This window comes from Mus musculus, chromosome 7 (genome assembly GCF_000001635.26).
Source record: "Mus musculus strain C57BL/6J chromosome 7, GRCm38.p6 C57BL/6J".
Taxonomy (NCBI): Eukaryota; Metazoa; Chordata; class Mammalia; order Rodentia; family Muridae; genus Mus; species Mus musculus.
In genome coordinates this window covers 126012285-126025643 of record NC_000073.6, presented here as the reverse complement: position 1 = coordinate 126025643, position 13359 = coordinate 126012285, and the positions used below count along the sequence as shown (strand labels likewise).

At 48.2% G+C, this 13359-nt stretch overlaps 1 protein-coding gene across 4 annotated transcripts in view; it reads left to right on the top strand.

The window, feature by feature from the left end:
* Gsg1l (GSG1-like) overlaps positions 1–13359 on the top strand; it is a 204346-nt gene that overhangs the window by 57114 nt on the left and 133873 nt on the right. For all 4 annotated transcript variants that reach the window (XM_030242625.1, XM_030242626.1, NM_001358885.1 and 1 more), the window contains one exon: positions 4973–5020. Coding sequence is in view for 2 of the 4 variants with exons in the window: in NM_001358885.1 (NP_001345814.1) it covers positions 4973–5020 (48 nt within the window). In the remaining 2 variants the exon portion in view is untranslated. The remainder of the gene's footprint in view (positions 1–4972; positions 5021–13359) is intronic.

The window sequence follows — 13359 nt, the reverse complement described above, 5'->3', positions numbered from 1 at the left end:
GAAGTCAGGACAGGAACTCAAACAGGACAGGAACCTGGAGGCAGGAGCTGGTGTGCAGGCCATGGAGGGTGCTGCTTACTGGCTTGATCTCCATGGCTTGCTCAACCATGCTTTCTTTCAGACCTCAGAATCCTTAGCCCAGGGATGGATCCACCCACAATTGACTGGGTCCTTCCATGTCAATCACTAATCAAGAAAATACCCTACTAACTTGCATACAGTCCAATCTTACGGAGACATTTTCTCAATGTTTCCCATCTCTCAAATGACTCTAGCTTGTGTTAAATTGACATAAAACTACCCAGTGCACAATCCGAACAGTGCCACCAACTAAAGACCAAATATTCAAATGCCTGCAACCATGGTGAGGGTGGGGTGGGGCGGGCATCTCATTCAAACCACTACAGACAAAACCCAAAAGCATCAAACTACAAGGGTCAAAAACCCACAGCTGACAGAAACTTAATGGAATGAGACGAGCCCTCCCCGTAAGACCAGGGACAGGATGAGGGTGCCCACCCCTGCTGTTTCTAGTCAACACTTTACTGTAGGTGGTCACAAAAAGAAATGAAGGAGATAGGGATTATAAAAATGGAACACAACTGTCTCTTCTTGGACATGACACGAGCCTGTATTTTGAACAATAAATCCTGGAACGCAGTAAGAATCACCAGACTGGTGCATAAGTTCAGTGTGACAGCAGCACGTAGCGTCTACATCCAAAAGCAATCATATTTACGGATGCCAGCAACAAATTACCCAAATGTGGGACAAAGGGAACAGTTCCGTTAACAATTGTGAGCTGGTGAAATGGGTGGAAAATGTAACAAAAGAACACAAAGCCTAGTCCTTAAAACTACAGAGTGTTGAAAGAAATGCAGGTTGACCTAAGAAGACCGAGGAGATCTCATTGAGCTGGTTCCTCTGCCCCAGGCGCTCTCCAGGTTCAACCCAATCCTGAGCTTTTCTGCAGAAGCCAAGAAGTTGGTCCTAAAATTCACAAGAAAATACCAGAAACCTAGAATAGTCAAAACAAGTTCTAAACCCAGAATTTCTAGTTTCAAAACATGCTACAAAGCTACATAGACAATATGGGGCTGTAATAATGGCAGTCTCATAGAGAAGCTGCATACAAACGGGGGGGGGGGGCGGTGAGGTGAAGCCTGAACTGACACTGTGAAAGAGAGGACCCAGTGTTGAGAAGCCATCTTCAGGAGGGGTACAGGTATGGCTGGGAACCCGTATGCCCAAGCAGACCCCTTCATACACAGACATGAGGTCAATCCTAGCTCAGTGTGAAAGGTACAAGAGACTGAAGAGGTGAATCACCATGAGACAAGTTAGGCAAGCCTTCTTAGGTATCATCTCAAACCACGCAGGATGAATATGCAATAAGTGGGTCTTCATTATAGTGTGAGCTCTTTATTACATCATATGCTTCTATCATGTATGTATCTATCATATATCTATCACTTATCTATACCTATCACCTATTGGTCTGCCATCCATATATCAGCTATGTATGTGTCATCTATCTTTCTATACCTAGAATCTGCTTCTTTATATCTATTTAGGTATCTCTCAGTAGTTCAGATAACTTCAAGTTGGGAAATTTTAGATTTTACCACTGTGGGTGGGAGGAAGGATGGCCCAGCTGCTTAGGAGGTCATGACCCACATTTTTATTCCCAGAGAATGCCCCAGAGAAACAAGAACGTGTCTGAAAAAACTTGTCCATGAACACTGGCAAATGTCCTCAGAAGGGACACACATCTGAATACCACGAACAGAGAGTGGATTGCTGAAGTGCAGCACCAGCGCTATCTGCCGTATCTTCAGGGCATGTGGTCCAAGACACAGTGGAGCTGGGACCCTCCCACAGAGCATGGCCACATGTGAGCCAGTCTCCCTCCTGGCCCTGAAGCACTGCCCACAGTCCGTGAGCTATCTGTCCCTCCACATCTTCTGCACCTTTAATCTTACACTTGGGGCTCTCGTTGAGTAACATGAGGGTCACCCAGATACAATCATTGTGACACCATGATGCTCATCAGATAGCAAAGAGGCTACAGAGGAACAGACAAGAGACACTGTAGATGTGTGACTTCATCACTCAAAGGGATGAGGTGTGGGGTGAGTTTTTTATTTGTAGAATTTTCCATTTATTACTTTGAGACTGTGGCTGACCACATGTCACTGAAGCTGCAGAAAGCAAAATAAAGAGATGTGATTCTTTATACTGAAAAAAAAAAAAAAACCAAACAAAAAAAATCATTGGAGTGGTGATATACTGTATACTGCAGACATCTTAGAGCCATGATACTGAAAGAGAGAGAGAGAGAGAGAGAGAGAGAGAGAGAGAGAGAGAGAGAGAGAGAGAGAGAGAGAAGCCAGTCACAGAAGGCCACAACTGGAGGCAGAAAATAGACTTGTCATAGCCTAGGGATGGGAGGGGTGGAGAAGGGGGTGGGCTTCTCATAGGTACAGGGTTTCTTTTTGGGACAATGAAAATGTATAAACTCAATCATGGGGATTGTTGCCGAGACTTGTGACAGTACTGGGGTACATGGGAAAATGTTAACTTGCCTTAAAACAGTGAATCCCGGGCCACATGAATTATACCTTCAGCAAACATTGTTTAAAGGGAAGAGACAGCAAACCCCTGGTGTGTAATCCTTAAATATGTCCTGGAACTGGAACCAGAGCTGGTGCTGGGAGCCTGCCCTCTTCAGAACCAGGGGAGAACCAAGGGCCACCACATTCTCATAGGCCATGCAGATGTTTTAATTTCTTTTAAAATCAGGAAAAAAGGTTAAACTCTGAAATGGGTAAAGTGCTTGATGCTTAACACACTCATCTTTATACCAATAAGGTTGTAAAATACAACATTTTCAGACTGTGCTGGCTAGTTTCATGTCAACTGGATACAAGCTAGAGTCATCTGAGAGGAGGGAACTTCAATTGAGAAAGTGCCTCCATAAGACTGTGCTGTAGATAAGCCTACGTTTTCTTGATTAGTGATTGTATTAGGGTTTTATTGATGTGAAGAGACCCCATGACCACAGCAACTCTTATATTTAACTGGGGCTGGCTTACAGTTCAGAGGTTTAGTCCATTATCATCATAACGGGAAGCATGGTGGTGTGCAGGCAGACATGGGGCTGGAGAGGGATCTGAGAGCTCTATATCTGGATCCTCAGGCAGCAGGAAAGGACAATTAGCCACTAGGCCTGGCTTGAGCTTCTGAAACCTCAAAGCTCACCTCCCAGTGACATACCTCCTCCAACAAGGCCACATTTCCTAATAGTGTCACTCCCTGTGGGCCTTTGGGGGACATTCGTATTTAAACCACTACAGTGTTTAATGTTGGAGCATCCAGCCCATCGTAATTGGTGCCACCCCTGAGCTGATGGTCCTAGGTTCTATAAGCAGGCTGAGAAAGCCAAGGGCAGCAAGCCAGTAAGCAGCACACCTCCGTGGCTTTACACCAGCTCCTGCCTCCAGGTTCCCGCCCTGCTTGAGTTCCTGCTCTGACAGCTTTTGATGGTGGAATATGATATGGAAGGGCAAATGTGATAAACCCTTTCCTCCCCAGGCTGTTTTTGGTCATGGTGTTAATCATAGCAGTATTAATCCTAACTAGGATGTATAACTAGGAGGGAGCATCCTAGTTAGGGTCTCACTGTGCAGCTTGGGCTGTCTTCAGAGTCATGATCTTCCTACCTCAGCCTCCTGCTGGGACTACAGGCATCTGTCACTATAGCTGGGTGACATGATTTCCGTCCTTAGTTTTCTTTTCTATGTAGGAAGGAGGTCATGAAACAAACAAAGAACCTGGGATCTAATCTGTATGCTGCAGGTCTGGCCTGAGTTTGAACATCCCACTTACCTCCCTACAGCTTTGGGGGAAATATATCATTAAAGAAAGTTTAAAACAATTTACTCAAAATCTAACAAAAAAATTCAATTTTCCTTCTCGAGGGGCAGTGTCATTGAACTTGAGCCCAGGTCCTTATGCCTGCTTGTTGCTCTGCCACCAGGCCAGCCCTTTCTTCTTATCGCTCCCTTCCAGAATGTTCTTGCTTGTCAACACATCTCTCTTTATAATGTTGATGATAATCTCAGCAGCGCTGTTTGGCTGTTTGACCCAGGCTTGTGGCTCAGCATCTCAGAGCCTCGTGGTCTTCATCTGTAAAGGGAGCTAAGGGTCGAGCCTCCCAGTGCAAAGCACAGGGGTGAAAGCAAGCCTGCCTGAGCCACGGCCATGGTGTCTACCTGCCTGTGTGTGGCCTGATGCATTGGGGGCAGGAGTGACACAAATTAGAGAAGAGAGAAATTTCTGGAAGGACGTTCAAGACCCAATGTGACCAGGCCTTGCCTTCCTTATCCCCTCTGCCACCACTGCATTCCTGGCCTTGTCATTGTCATGTGGCTTCCAGGAAGCTCAGGAGCTAGAAGAACTTCAGGGAACATTGTCTGAGGACTATGGAGGCTCCAGACAGACGAGAGTGACGGAGTCAGAAAGGGTGTGGAGAGCCTGGACAGGCCAGTGTCTCCCTGGGTCCACTTTTTTTTAAAATGAGATATCAAAGGTGTGTGTGTGTGTGTGTGTGTGTGTGTGTGTGTGTGCATACACACTTGTGCTTCACATGATCAGTGTGTGCGCTTCATGTGGTCAGCATACAGAAAGGACAGAAGAGAATAGGAGGCACAGCCTGGTAGGGGTGGAGGTTAGAAGGAAAGGCAGGACAGAAGGCAGAGGAGCTCAGGCCTCTGACTTGGCCAGGGATGGGAGCTGGTCCCCCCCGACCCCAAGCTCCTGGCATAAAACAGGGCTGCTTGGAATCACAGCTAAGGAAGATGCCTTGTGGGTCAGGTTGGGGGCAGTGTTACTTCTGGGTCTCTTGGAGGGGGACAGGCAAACTGGGAAGTTGTGTTTTCTCACTCTGAAACCTTTTTTTTTCTTTCCCCAGGTGAGAAATGTCGCAGCTTCATTGACCTGGCTCCAGCGTCAGAGAAAGGTAAGTAGTTAGCTCTGCCCTCCCTGGGGACCTGCCCTACCCTGGTGGCTTGTCAGAGCCTGGGGTTTCTCTCTTGTACCTATGAGGCTTCCTGTCACATAGCACTGTCTGTCTCTGGGTGCAGAGGACAAAGTGAGGAGGCCAGTGGAGGAAGAGTGCCTTGGCTGGGTCATGGTCCTACCTCATAGACCTGTCATTACCTTAGAAAGTTCCAGCAAGCCACCTTGGGGAGACTGAGGGACAAGGGACAAGAAACTCAGTGCCCTTCTGTAGGCAGGAAGGAGCGAGTGTCCAGCTGCAGGGAGAGACTGTTTCCTCTGCCTCTTCAGGTTCCCTGGAGACATTTCCTGTTTGTGCACATGTCTGATCCTGAGGCACTTGGTTGAGCCAGCAGGATCTGTGTCTGTCTTCAACCAGAGATTAGTAGGAATCGCTGTGGCAAGCCAGCATCTCTCACAGACGGGAATGGTGGTTGCCAGGGGCTTGGATACTAATTGTCAGGGTCCAGCGTTGTCAGCCAAGACCGCTATCGACCTCCTGATGAAGGGTCTGTCCCTCTGCACTGATGATGGGGAAACATCCCAGAGAGATTATATCACCCAAATTTCAGAGCTGGGCTTTTAAGACAGGACCTTGAGTCCAGTGTAGGCTTGCCTGAGCAGGATTCTATGTGCACGTTTCCTTAGCATGGTGGGTGAGTTCTGCAGATACATTCAGTGTGAGCATGTAGGCACCAGAACACCCATGTGTACTGGTGGTTGTGCCCCGGGGCACACCGGCAATGGTGTTTCCATGTGGTGCCCTCTATAAGTAGCATGTGTCTGTGTACAGTGTGGGCAGGTTGGCTGTTCTCTTCTAGAGGGCTCAAACCTCCCTTGCTTTCTTTATGGGGACTGAGGGCCCCCAAGAGTGAACGTCATCTATTTTACTGGTGGTGCAGTTTGACTTTTAGGGCTTGGTGGCCGCGCCGAGGACCGTCAGATGGCATATATCAAAATGTTTATGAGAAGGCTGTGTGTCGGGCTTTGTTACCTAGTGATAGAAGGCTTTTCTGTCCCTGCTGCCTCTCAAAGTCCCTGGCTTTAACTCTGTGTTGCCCTGCTGGTTTGTGGCAGCTGCACGGCTCTCCTAGATGCACCCCCTCCCCCCAGCCCCCTGAGGCCCCAGGTGCCTTTAGGTCAAGTTAATTAAACCCCAGCTTCCCTCTGAACTTGATTCTTCACTTCAAACAGGAGTGCAAAGCAAAGCGGAGAATGAACCATTCCACCCCTGGGGGTCTGCATTGAGCATTTCTGTCCTGACGGCGTGTTCATTCTGGTGGCTACACCAGTTTCTGAATCCTTTCTGGGGTCTTTCTGGTCTGCCAATGTAACAGAAAACCCCCTTCCTACACACACACAAACACACACACGCACACACGCAAACATGCACACACACACACACACACACGCACACACACAAACATGCACACACACACATGCGCACACACACACACACACACACACACACACATGCGCGCGCGCGTGCAATGAGCCTCACTGCACTGTTCTCTGGGCTCTGTTCTTTACACACAGTCACATGACTCCTCTCTCGGGTAAGGAAATCAGCGTAGTATAGTTAGGAGATGAGATTAGAACCCAGCTCTTTCCTTGTTCTTTTCTTTTCTTTTAAAAAAAAATGCTTACCTTTCCATATTGTGTGTGTGTTTGTATGCATGTCTGGAGGGTCAGAGGGTAATTTGTGGGAGATAATTCTCGCTTCCACCATGTGTGTCATGGAGGTTGAATTCACATCATTGGGGCTGGTGGCAACCCCTATGAGAGTCATTTTGCTGGCCTGTTTGTTTCTTGAGACAGGGTCTCCTGTAGGCTGGGCTGACTTTGAGCTCCAGCTCTTCATGTCTCTATTGAACCTGGTTCTCAGATGACTGTTTCTCTGCTGACAAGGGAGATCTAAGGGGTTGTGGGGAGCCTGAGGACCCTGCTCCATGGCCTCTGAGGGGGTTCAGGCCAGCACTTCCCTCCCTGCCTTAGTCTAGACATTTTCATGTTTCTGTGACAAATTATCAGCTACTGAGCCGTTTGGTGGCCACCATGATCTTACTCCTCACCTAATTATGATGGGGTGACCCAGATCCTCCAACATGTTGGGCAGGTACTCACCAGTGAGCCATATCCCAGTGTCAGAATGTTTTTTTTTTAATTAATTACTTATTTATTTTATGTGTATGGGTGTTTTGCTTGCGTGTACACCATATGTTTTTACACCATATGTGAGCTTTGTGCCTGAGGAGGCCAGAAGAGGGCATGGGATCTCCTGAGACTGGACAATTATGAGCCTCCATGGGGGCGCTGGGAACCAAACCTGCCCTCTGGAAGAGCAGTCAGTGCCCTTAACTGCTGAGCTATCTTCTAGCATGTGTGTGTGTGTTGTAATGTTTTATCTTGTTATAGTCCAGGCTAACCTCAAACTCAACATCCTCCTGTCTCAAACTCCTGTGTGCTGGACTCACATCTAACTTAGAATGCTTTTTTCTTTTTGAAACATAAATCACTTAACAGGATCCCCTTGTTTAACCTTCCTGTGGGCCACATCTTACTTGGGTAAACTCATTGTTGTTGCTATGGCCTCATAGGCCTTGTGTGACCTGGCCCTCTACCCTGAATGCCATCTCCTGCCACCTCCCCTTCCTCACCACACTCCAACTCCAGAATATTTGCTGGGCCCTGGGTCAGCCGAGCTGATGTGTGTGCCCCAGGGCCTTTGCATGTGCTGTTCCCTGGACTACTGTTCTTCCAGGACTCTCACAGTTATACACATTTAGGAAAGTTTTAGTAACACCAAAGTGCATATTCTAGAGACAGAGGACTCTACAAGATCCCCTTTGTCGGCCACTAATACTGCGTTGCTTTATCAGTGTTTGCAACCATGTGCACATGCATACTTGTGGGTGGAGATGCCCAGGCATCTTACATAGGTGGAATCATGAATTCCTTTTCTTATCGGTACCAGTGACTTACTGCTTACCCTTCTTCTCCCTCCTCCCTCTTCTCTCCTCCTTCCTCCTTTTCCTTCTGTGCTATGGGTGAACCAAGACGTAGTCCACAGTTCAAGCACAGTTTCTACCCCTGAGTTGCATCTAAGTTCTGTCTTTCTTTTGTGAATATCTATAGACTATTCTGTCACATGTAGACTTCATTTATGCAGCTGAATGCCCAGTCTGAGTTGCTTTTGCACTTGGAGTGTCCTGTATCGTAGTTAACCCTTGGGATGCTGCACACATCTCTCTCCCACTAAGGCCAACACACTCCCTCTGATCTTTTAGTGACTGACCGTGACCTGCTCTCTGACAGGGGTCTGTGTGGCAGGCCTCACTATGGAGGGAGCCGACTGAAGATGCCTGAGCTGACCCCTACCACTCTCTACCCCCTATGTGTTACCAACTCCATTCTGAAAATAGACATGAATTCCCTTATTTCTGCCTTTCCCTCTGCCCTCCAGTTTCCCTCTGTCTTATCACCTCGGTTACTATTCACAGGGACAAAAGTGTCTTACCAGTCACCCTGAGCAGCTAAATAATATCTTGAAAGCTGGTGTAGCAGTCACCAATATCTATAGCAGTGCTGGGTAACACGCCGATCTGCCACTCGGTTGCTCGTGTGCCTGGAGGGAAGGCTGAGCATTCTGTGATATAGGCTGACTTGATTCCAAGGATGCAGGCTGGTCTTAAGCCTGCTGCTCATGGATGCATTCAGGGGCCAGGTGGAGGAGCCTCTGACAGCAATGACAGAAGCACGGGGAAGAGAGGCTCACTAGGTGGGCACGCATGAGGTCTTTGCTGTGTCAGGCCCAATGACTTGTCATTGGTCAAAGCGAGATTTAGGGCCAGGGCCAACATTAGTGGGGCAAAAAGTGTGCCACCCACAAGGAGGCTAGAATGCAGCAGGTTGCCAACAGAATCCCCCCAAACTTGGGGGTGCACAGATACAAGATGGTGGTGGCTGCTGGTGCCAACATGACTTTGACCAGGTTGTGAGTGTGTGAGACTTGTTCATTTGTTTCTTAACATTTCTCCTGGTTATTGTCAGGACCTCAGTTTCCCCTGAGGTGGCCTGACATTTGGTGGGGATAACTATGCAGTCCCTCACCACTCACCACTCACCAGTGGGGTCCCTTGCGTGTCTGTTACAGTCACACAGACTTTTCTGACAGACGTGTCTTGAGCGCTTATTTATGCAGCCTGGGCAGGCACAGGAGGTGCAGGGGGTGGGGGTGAGGCTGGCCTAGAATACTGTCCCCAGAGTAGGAGCTAAGGAAACAGCTACTGAGTAGCAGCGGGCTCTGAAGTAAGAATGAAAAATCCACTCCGCTGTAAAACACTGGGGGAAATCTCTTTCTTGAGAATCAGAAAAGGCCATGTGATGCTTTGAATTCACAGCAGTCATGACGAATCCACAGCAGTCATGAAGATGGAGCCAACAGGAATGGAGGCCAAGCTGTTGGCCAAGGTGTGACGGGGTATGTGTGTGTGTGTGTGTGTGTGTGTGTGTGTGTGTATTTTCAACCCTCCCCCACTAACAGTCTGTGGAGCCTTTTGTTCTCCAGCCATTTCCTTCCTTCCTCCCTCCCTCCCTCCCTCCCTCCCTCCCTCCCTCCCTCCCTCCCTCCCTCCCTCCCTCCCTTACTCCTCCCCTTCCTTTCTTTCTTTTTACCCCAATATGGGTTTTTGTGTAGCCCTGGCTGTCTGGAACTCACTCTGTAGCCCAGGCAGACCTCAGTCTGTCCCCCCCACCCCCCCGCCCAGTGGTGGGATTAAAGATGAGTGCCACCACCTATTAAAAGCTATATATTTAGGGCTGTTATTATGGAATCCCCTTGAACATTATCTTGGAATTTGTTCCCTTCTTCTTATTGGTTCTCAGTTTCTTGGGTCTCAAGGCCATTGTCTTTCTGTTGCCTTCTGCACTGGGAAAATATCTTTAGGAACTTCCCAAAAGGGAGAGCATGATTGACTGAGACCGCTTCTCCATCACATTCGGATGATCGTATGGCCAAGTGGTTTGTTGTCTGAGTCCTGTTCCCAGGCTCTTGTTTTTCTTTCATGGACATGAGGCCTCCTTTCTTTTGGATGTGGCCTTTGAACAATCCTGGGCTGTACTCTTTTCCAAGCTCTTTGGCTTATTTTAGTTTTAACCTCTGTATTTTTCTTATCCTGTATATTTTCCTTAAATATATGGTTTTTTTTGTTTGTTTCTTGTTTTTATGAGACAAGGTTTCTCTGTGTACCCCTGTAGATCAAGTTGGCCTTAAATTCACAGAGATCTGCCTGCCTCTGTGTCTCCAGTGTTGGGATTAAAGGTGTCTGTCACCACTGCCCAGCAAATAAAGTTTTAAATTCTTTGTTTATTGTTATTTTTTTAAACAGAGTCTCACTAAGTAGCCCAGGCTAGCCTTGAACTTACGACCTCAGCCTCTAGAATACTGGGATGACAGGTGTGCCTCTTCTTTAAGAGCAAGGCATGAGCCAAGAATGGTGGCTTCCTGGGCCCTGCAACTTCTCCTGTGTTCTAGTCTGCCCCTTGCTGCCAGTTGGCCACCTCCCTGGGAGTCCTCCAATCTGCACACACAGCTAGTCCTTCGAAGGAACATCTTCCCTGCCCATCCCCCAGGCCTGGGAGTTAGCCTTCTGCAACTTTTCCTTTTCCAGGTCCAATTCCACGACAAGCACACCTCTCGCCTCTAAAGGACCTTGAACCTCACCCTCTCCTGATTTCACAGTGTCATCTCAGCTGGCTGCCTGCATTCCAGGCTGCACAGCTTAAAATCCATTCTGCAGCCACAGAATACTCTAGAAGAGGCCAATGAACGTGAACATCTGACAACTGCTTGCAGCAACATTGTGAGGCTGAACCCTGACACACAGAGTGTGCAGGTGAGAGGCCAGCAGGCAGCCCTGGAAACCTGCCTCTCTACCTTCCATCCTAATGGCTGTAGCCCCATCTCTCTTCTAACATCTGTTTCCCTAACCCTCCAGCATCTTCTCATGCCTTACAAACTTCTATTCATACTTCAAACCCTTCATAGACATGGCCCATTTTGAAAGGCCATCCCTGAACCTCACCAAGATGTCTGTCTATAGTGATGTGTCCTGTGAGCATCAATCACACTGTATTGGAACCATTGTTCTCCCTGAGAACATGCGATGTCTTGTCCTCTACTGCACTAGAGTGCAAAATATATCGACACAGCAAGGGTTAGTAAAAGGTTTGTTGAATGAGAAGGGGAGAGGGAAAGGGGCCTTAGGCAGAGATGCTGGAAGATACCTTTAGTTCAGGACCTGGATCTAACCTCTGTAGCAGTTGTCTGCTCCAGCCTGTGTGGCTGAGCTACTTCAACCTGTTTCCATCGTTGTGCTGCAGTCAGTGAGCCAGGAATTTTGAAGGGTACCAGGTAGAAATCTGTGAGAAACAATGTCATAAGCTGCTGGTTTTGCCTCTCAGGGCTGTGAAGCAGCTCTGAGCTGATCCAGGCTTTGGCTGAGTCGGTTTTCAGCCTCTCAACTGCTCTGCCCTGAATCATATAGTGCGCAATTCTTCTGCTTACTTAATTTACTGCAGTTTAGTGATTATCTTGTAGACGTATGGGGTGTGTGGAGATGACAACATACTTGGGAGAGGGTGGAACCGACTCCATAGGGGCCCAAACTGCTATTGGCATCACCCTAGGGCCACCGCTGTCCAGCAGTCCTCCGTACCGCCACTTGGGCTCCATAGTAAATTCCAGGCCAGCCATGGATCTAGAGCCTGTCTTAAGACAAACACACAGCAGAGCCAGCTAACCTGGTGCCAGTTTACCCACTAAAGTAGACACACTGTTGCCTTGCTCAGGAGCAGCCTGTCCCATCCTGTGTCACCTAACCTGGTCCTGCAATTGCCCCTCTGTGTGGAGCTGAGTATTGAGGAGAATTCCCCAGCCATGTTTCTAGCAGCCCACCGTCTGGAGCAGCAATTCTCAACCCGAGGGTCACGATGCCTTTGGTGGGGGTGGGGGTCAAACAACCCTTTGACAGGGGTGGCCTAAGACCATCTGTATACCAGATATTTACATTACAATTCATAACAGTAGTAAAATTATAGCTATGAAGTAGCAACAAAAATAACTTTATGGTTGGAGGCCACCACAACATGAGAACAAAAATAACTTTATGGCTGGAGGTCACCACAACATGAGGACCTGTATCAAAGGAAGGCTTCATTAGGAAGGCTGAGAACCACTGAGCTAGAGGGAACAAAGTGTCAGAGCCACAGTCTGTGGGCAGAGACCTTCAGGAGCATAAGTGAGGGAGGGGTGGCTGATGCAGGAAGGGTCTAGAAGAAGTGGTTTCTTGTCTGACCTTAGGGCAGCAGGAAAAAATAGCTCTGTGGGATGAATGGCCTGTGAACACAGACTGTGTTGTTAGTATGGAGACGGTGGCAGGTTCGCAGGAGACCCTGGTGAAGAGCTGAACAATGGAAGGAAGAAAGACTCAGAGAGGCATTCGTGCTTGTTCAAGGTTACACATTAGTCTGTGGTCAGTGCTGTCTCCCTCCCTATTGTTGAGGACTTTGGATCAGTGTCCTGCGCACCCCACCACTCTTCCAGCTGCTGAGCCTCAGGGCCACCAGCCTGAACCCCCACACCCTGGCCCTCTCTGATCCTGCCTTTCTTTCCTGGAGTTCAGCATCTCTAATTATGGACTAGTGTGAAGCCCCTCAGCCTGGGGGGAGGACGACTCTCAGATCACAACATCTAATGATTACTTTAGCTGCTCCAATTCCAATTACACAGGATTACCTTTCCAGGTAATTAGGGATCTGGGTAGCTTTGCCTGCTCGTTCTCTCGCACAGGGTTGTATTAACCCTGACCAGTGACCGGCTTTCATGTTCTATAATTGGAAATACTTTCTCTGTGCTGAGAAGCCTGTTGAGCAGAAACAGTGGTGATTTAAATTTCTAAGTGGCTCTGTGGGCTCAGCACACTCTGCTGAGAAATCGCCGTGCGGCTCTGGGGTCTACAGGCTTGGCACAGGATTGGGTAGTGTGCATCCTGCACCAGAATCCATAGCTTTAGTTAAAGAGAACTTTTGCCTGCAAGTCTACCCTGCAGCTCAGTGCTGAGCGTGGGATGTGCTGACACTTGTAACCAGATCTTAGCCCGTGTGTTAGTTCACTGACATTGTAACAAATACTTGACATAACTACAAAGAGGCAGGGTTTATATCAGCATTTAGTGTGGAAGGCTCAATTCCCCGATTCTTGACCCTGCCGTTTTGAGCCTTTGCAGGCAACACTTCTGTCAG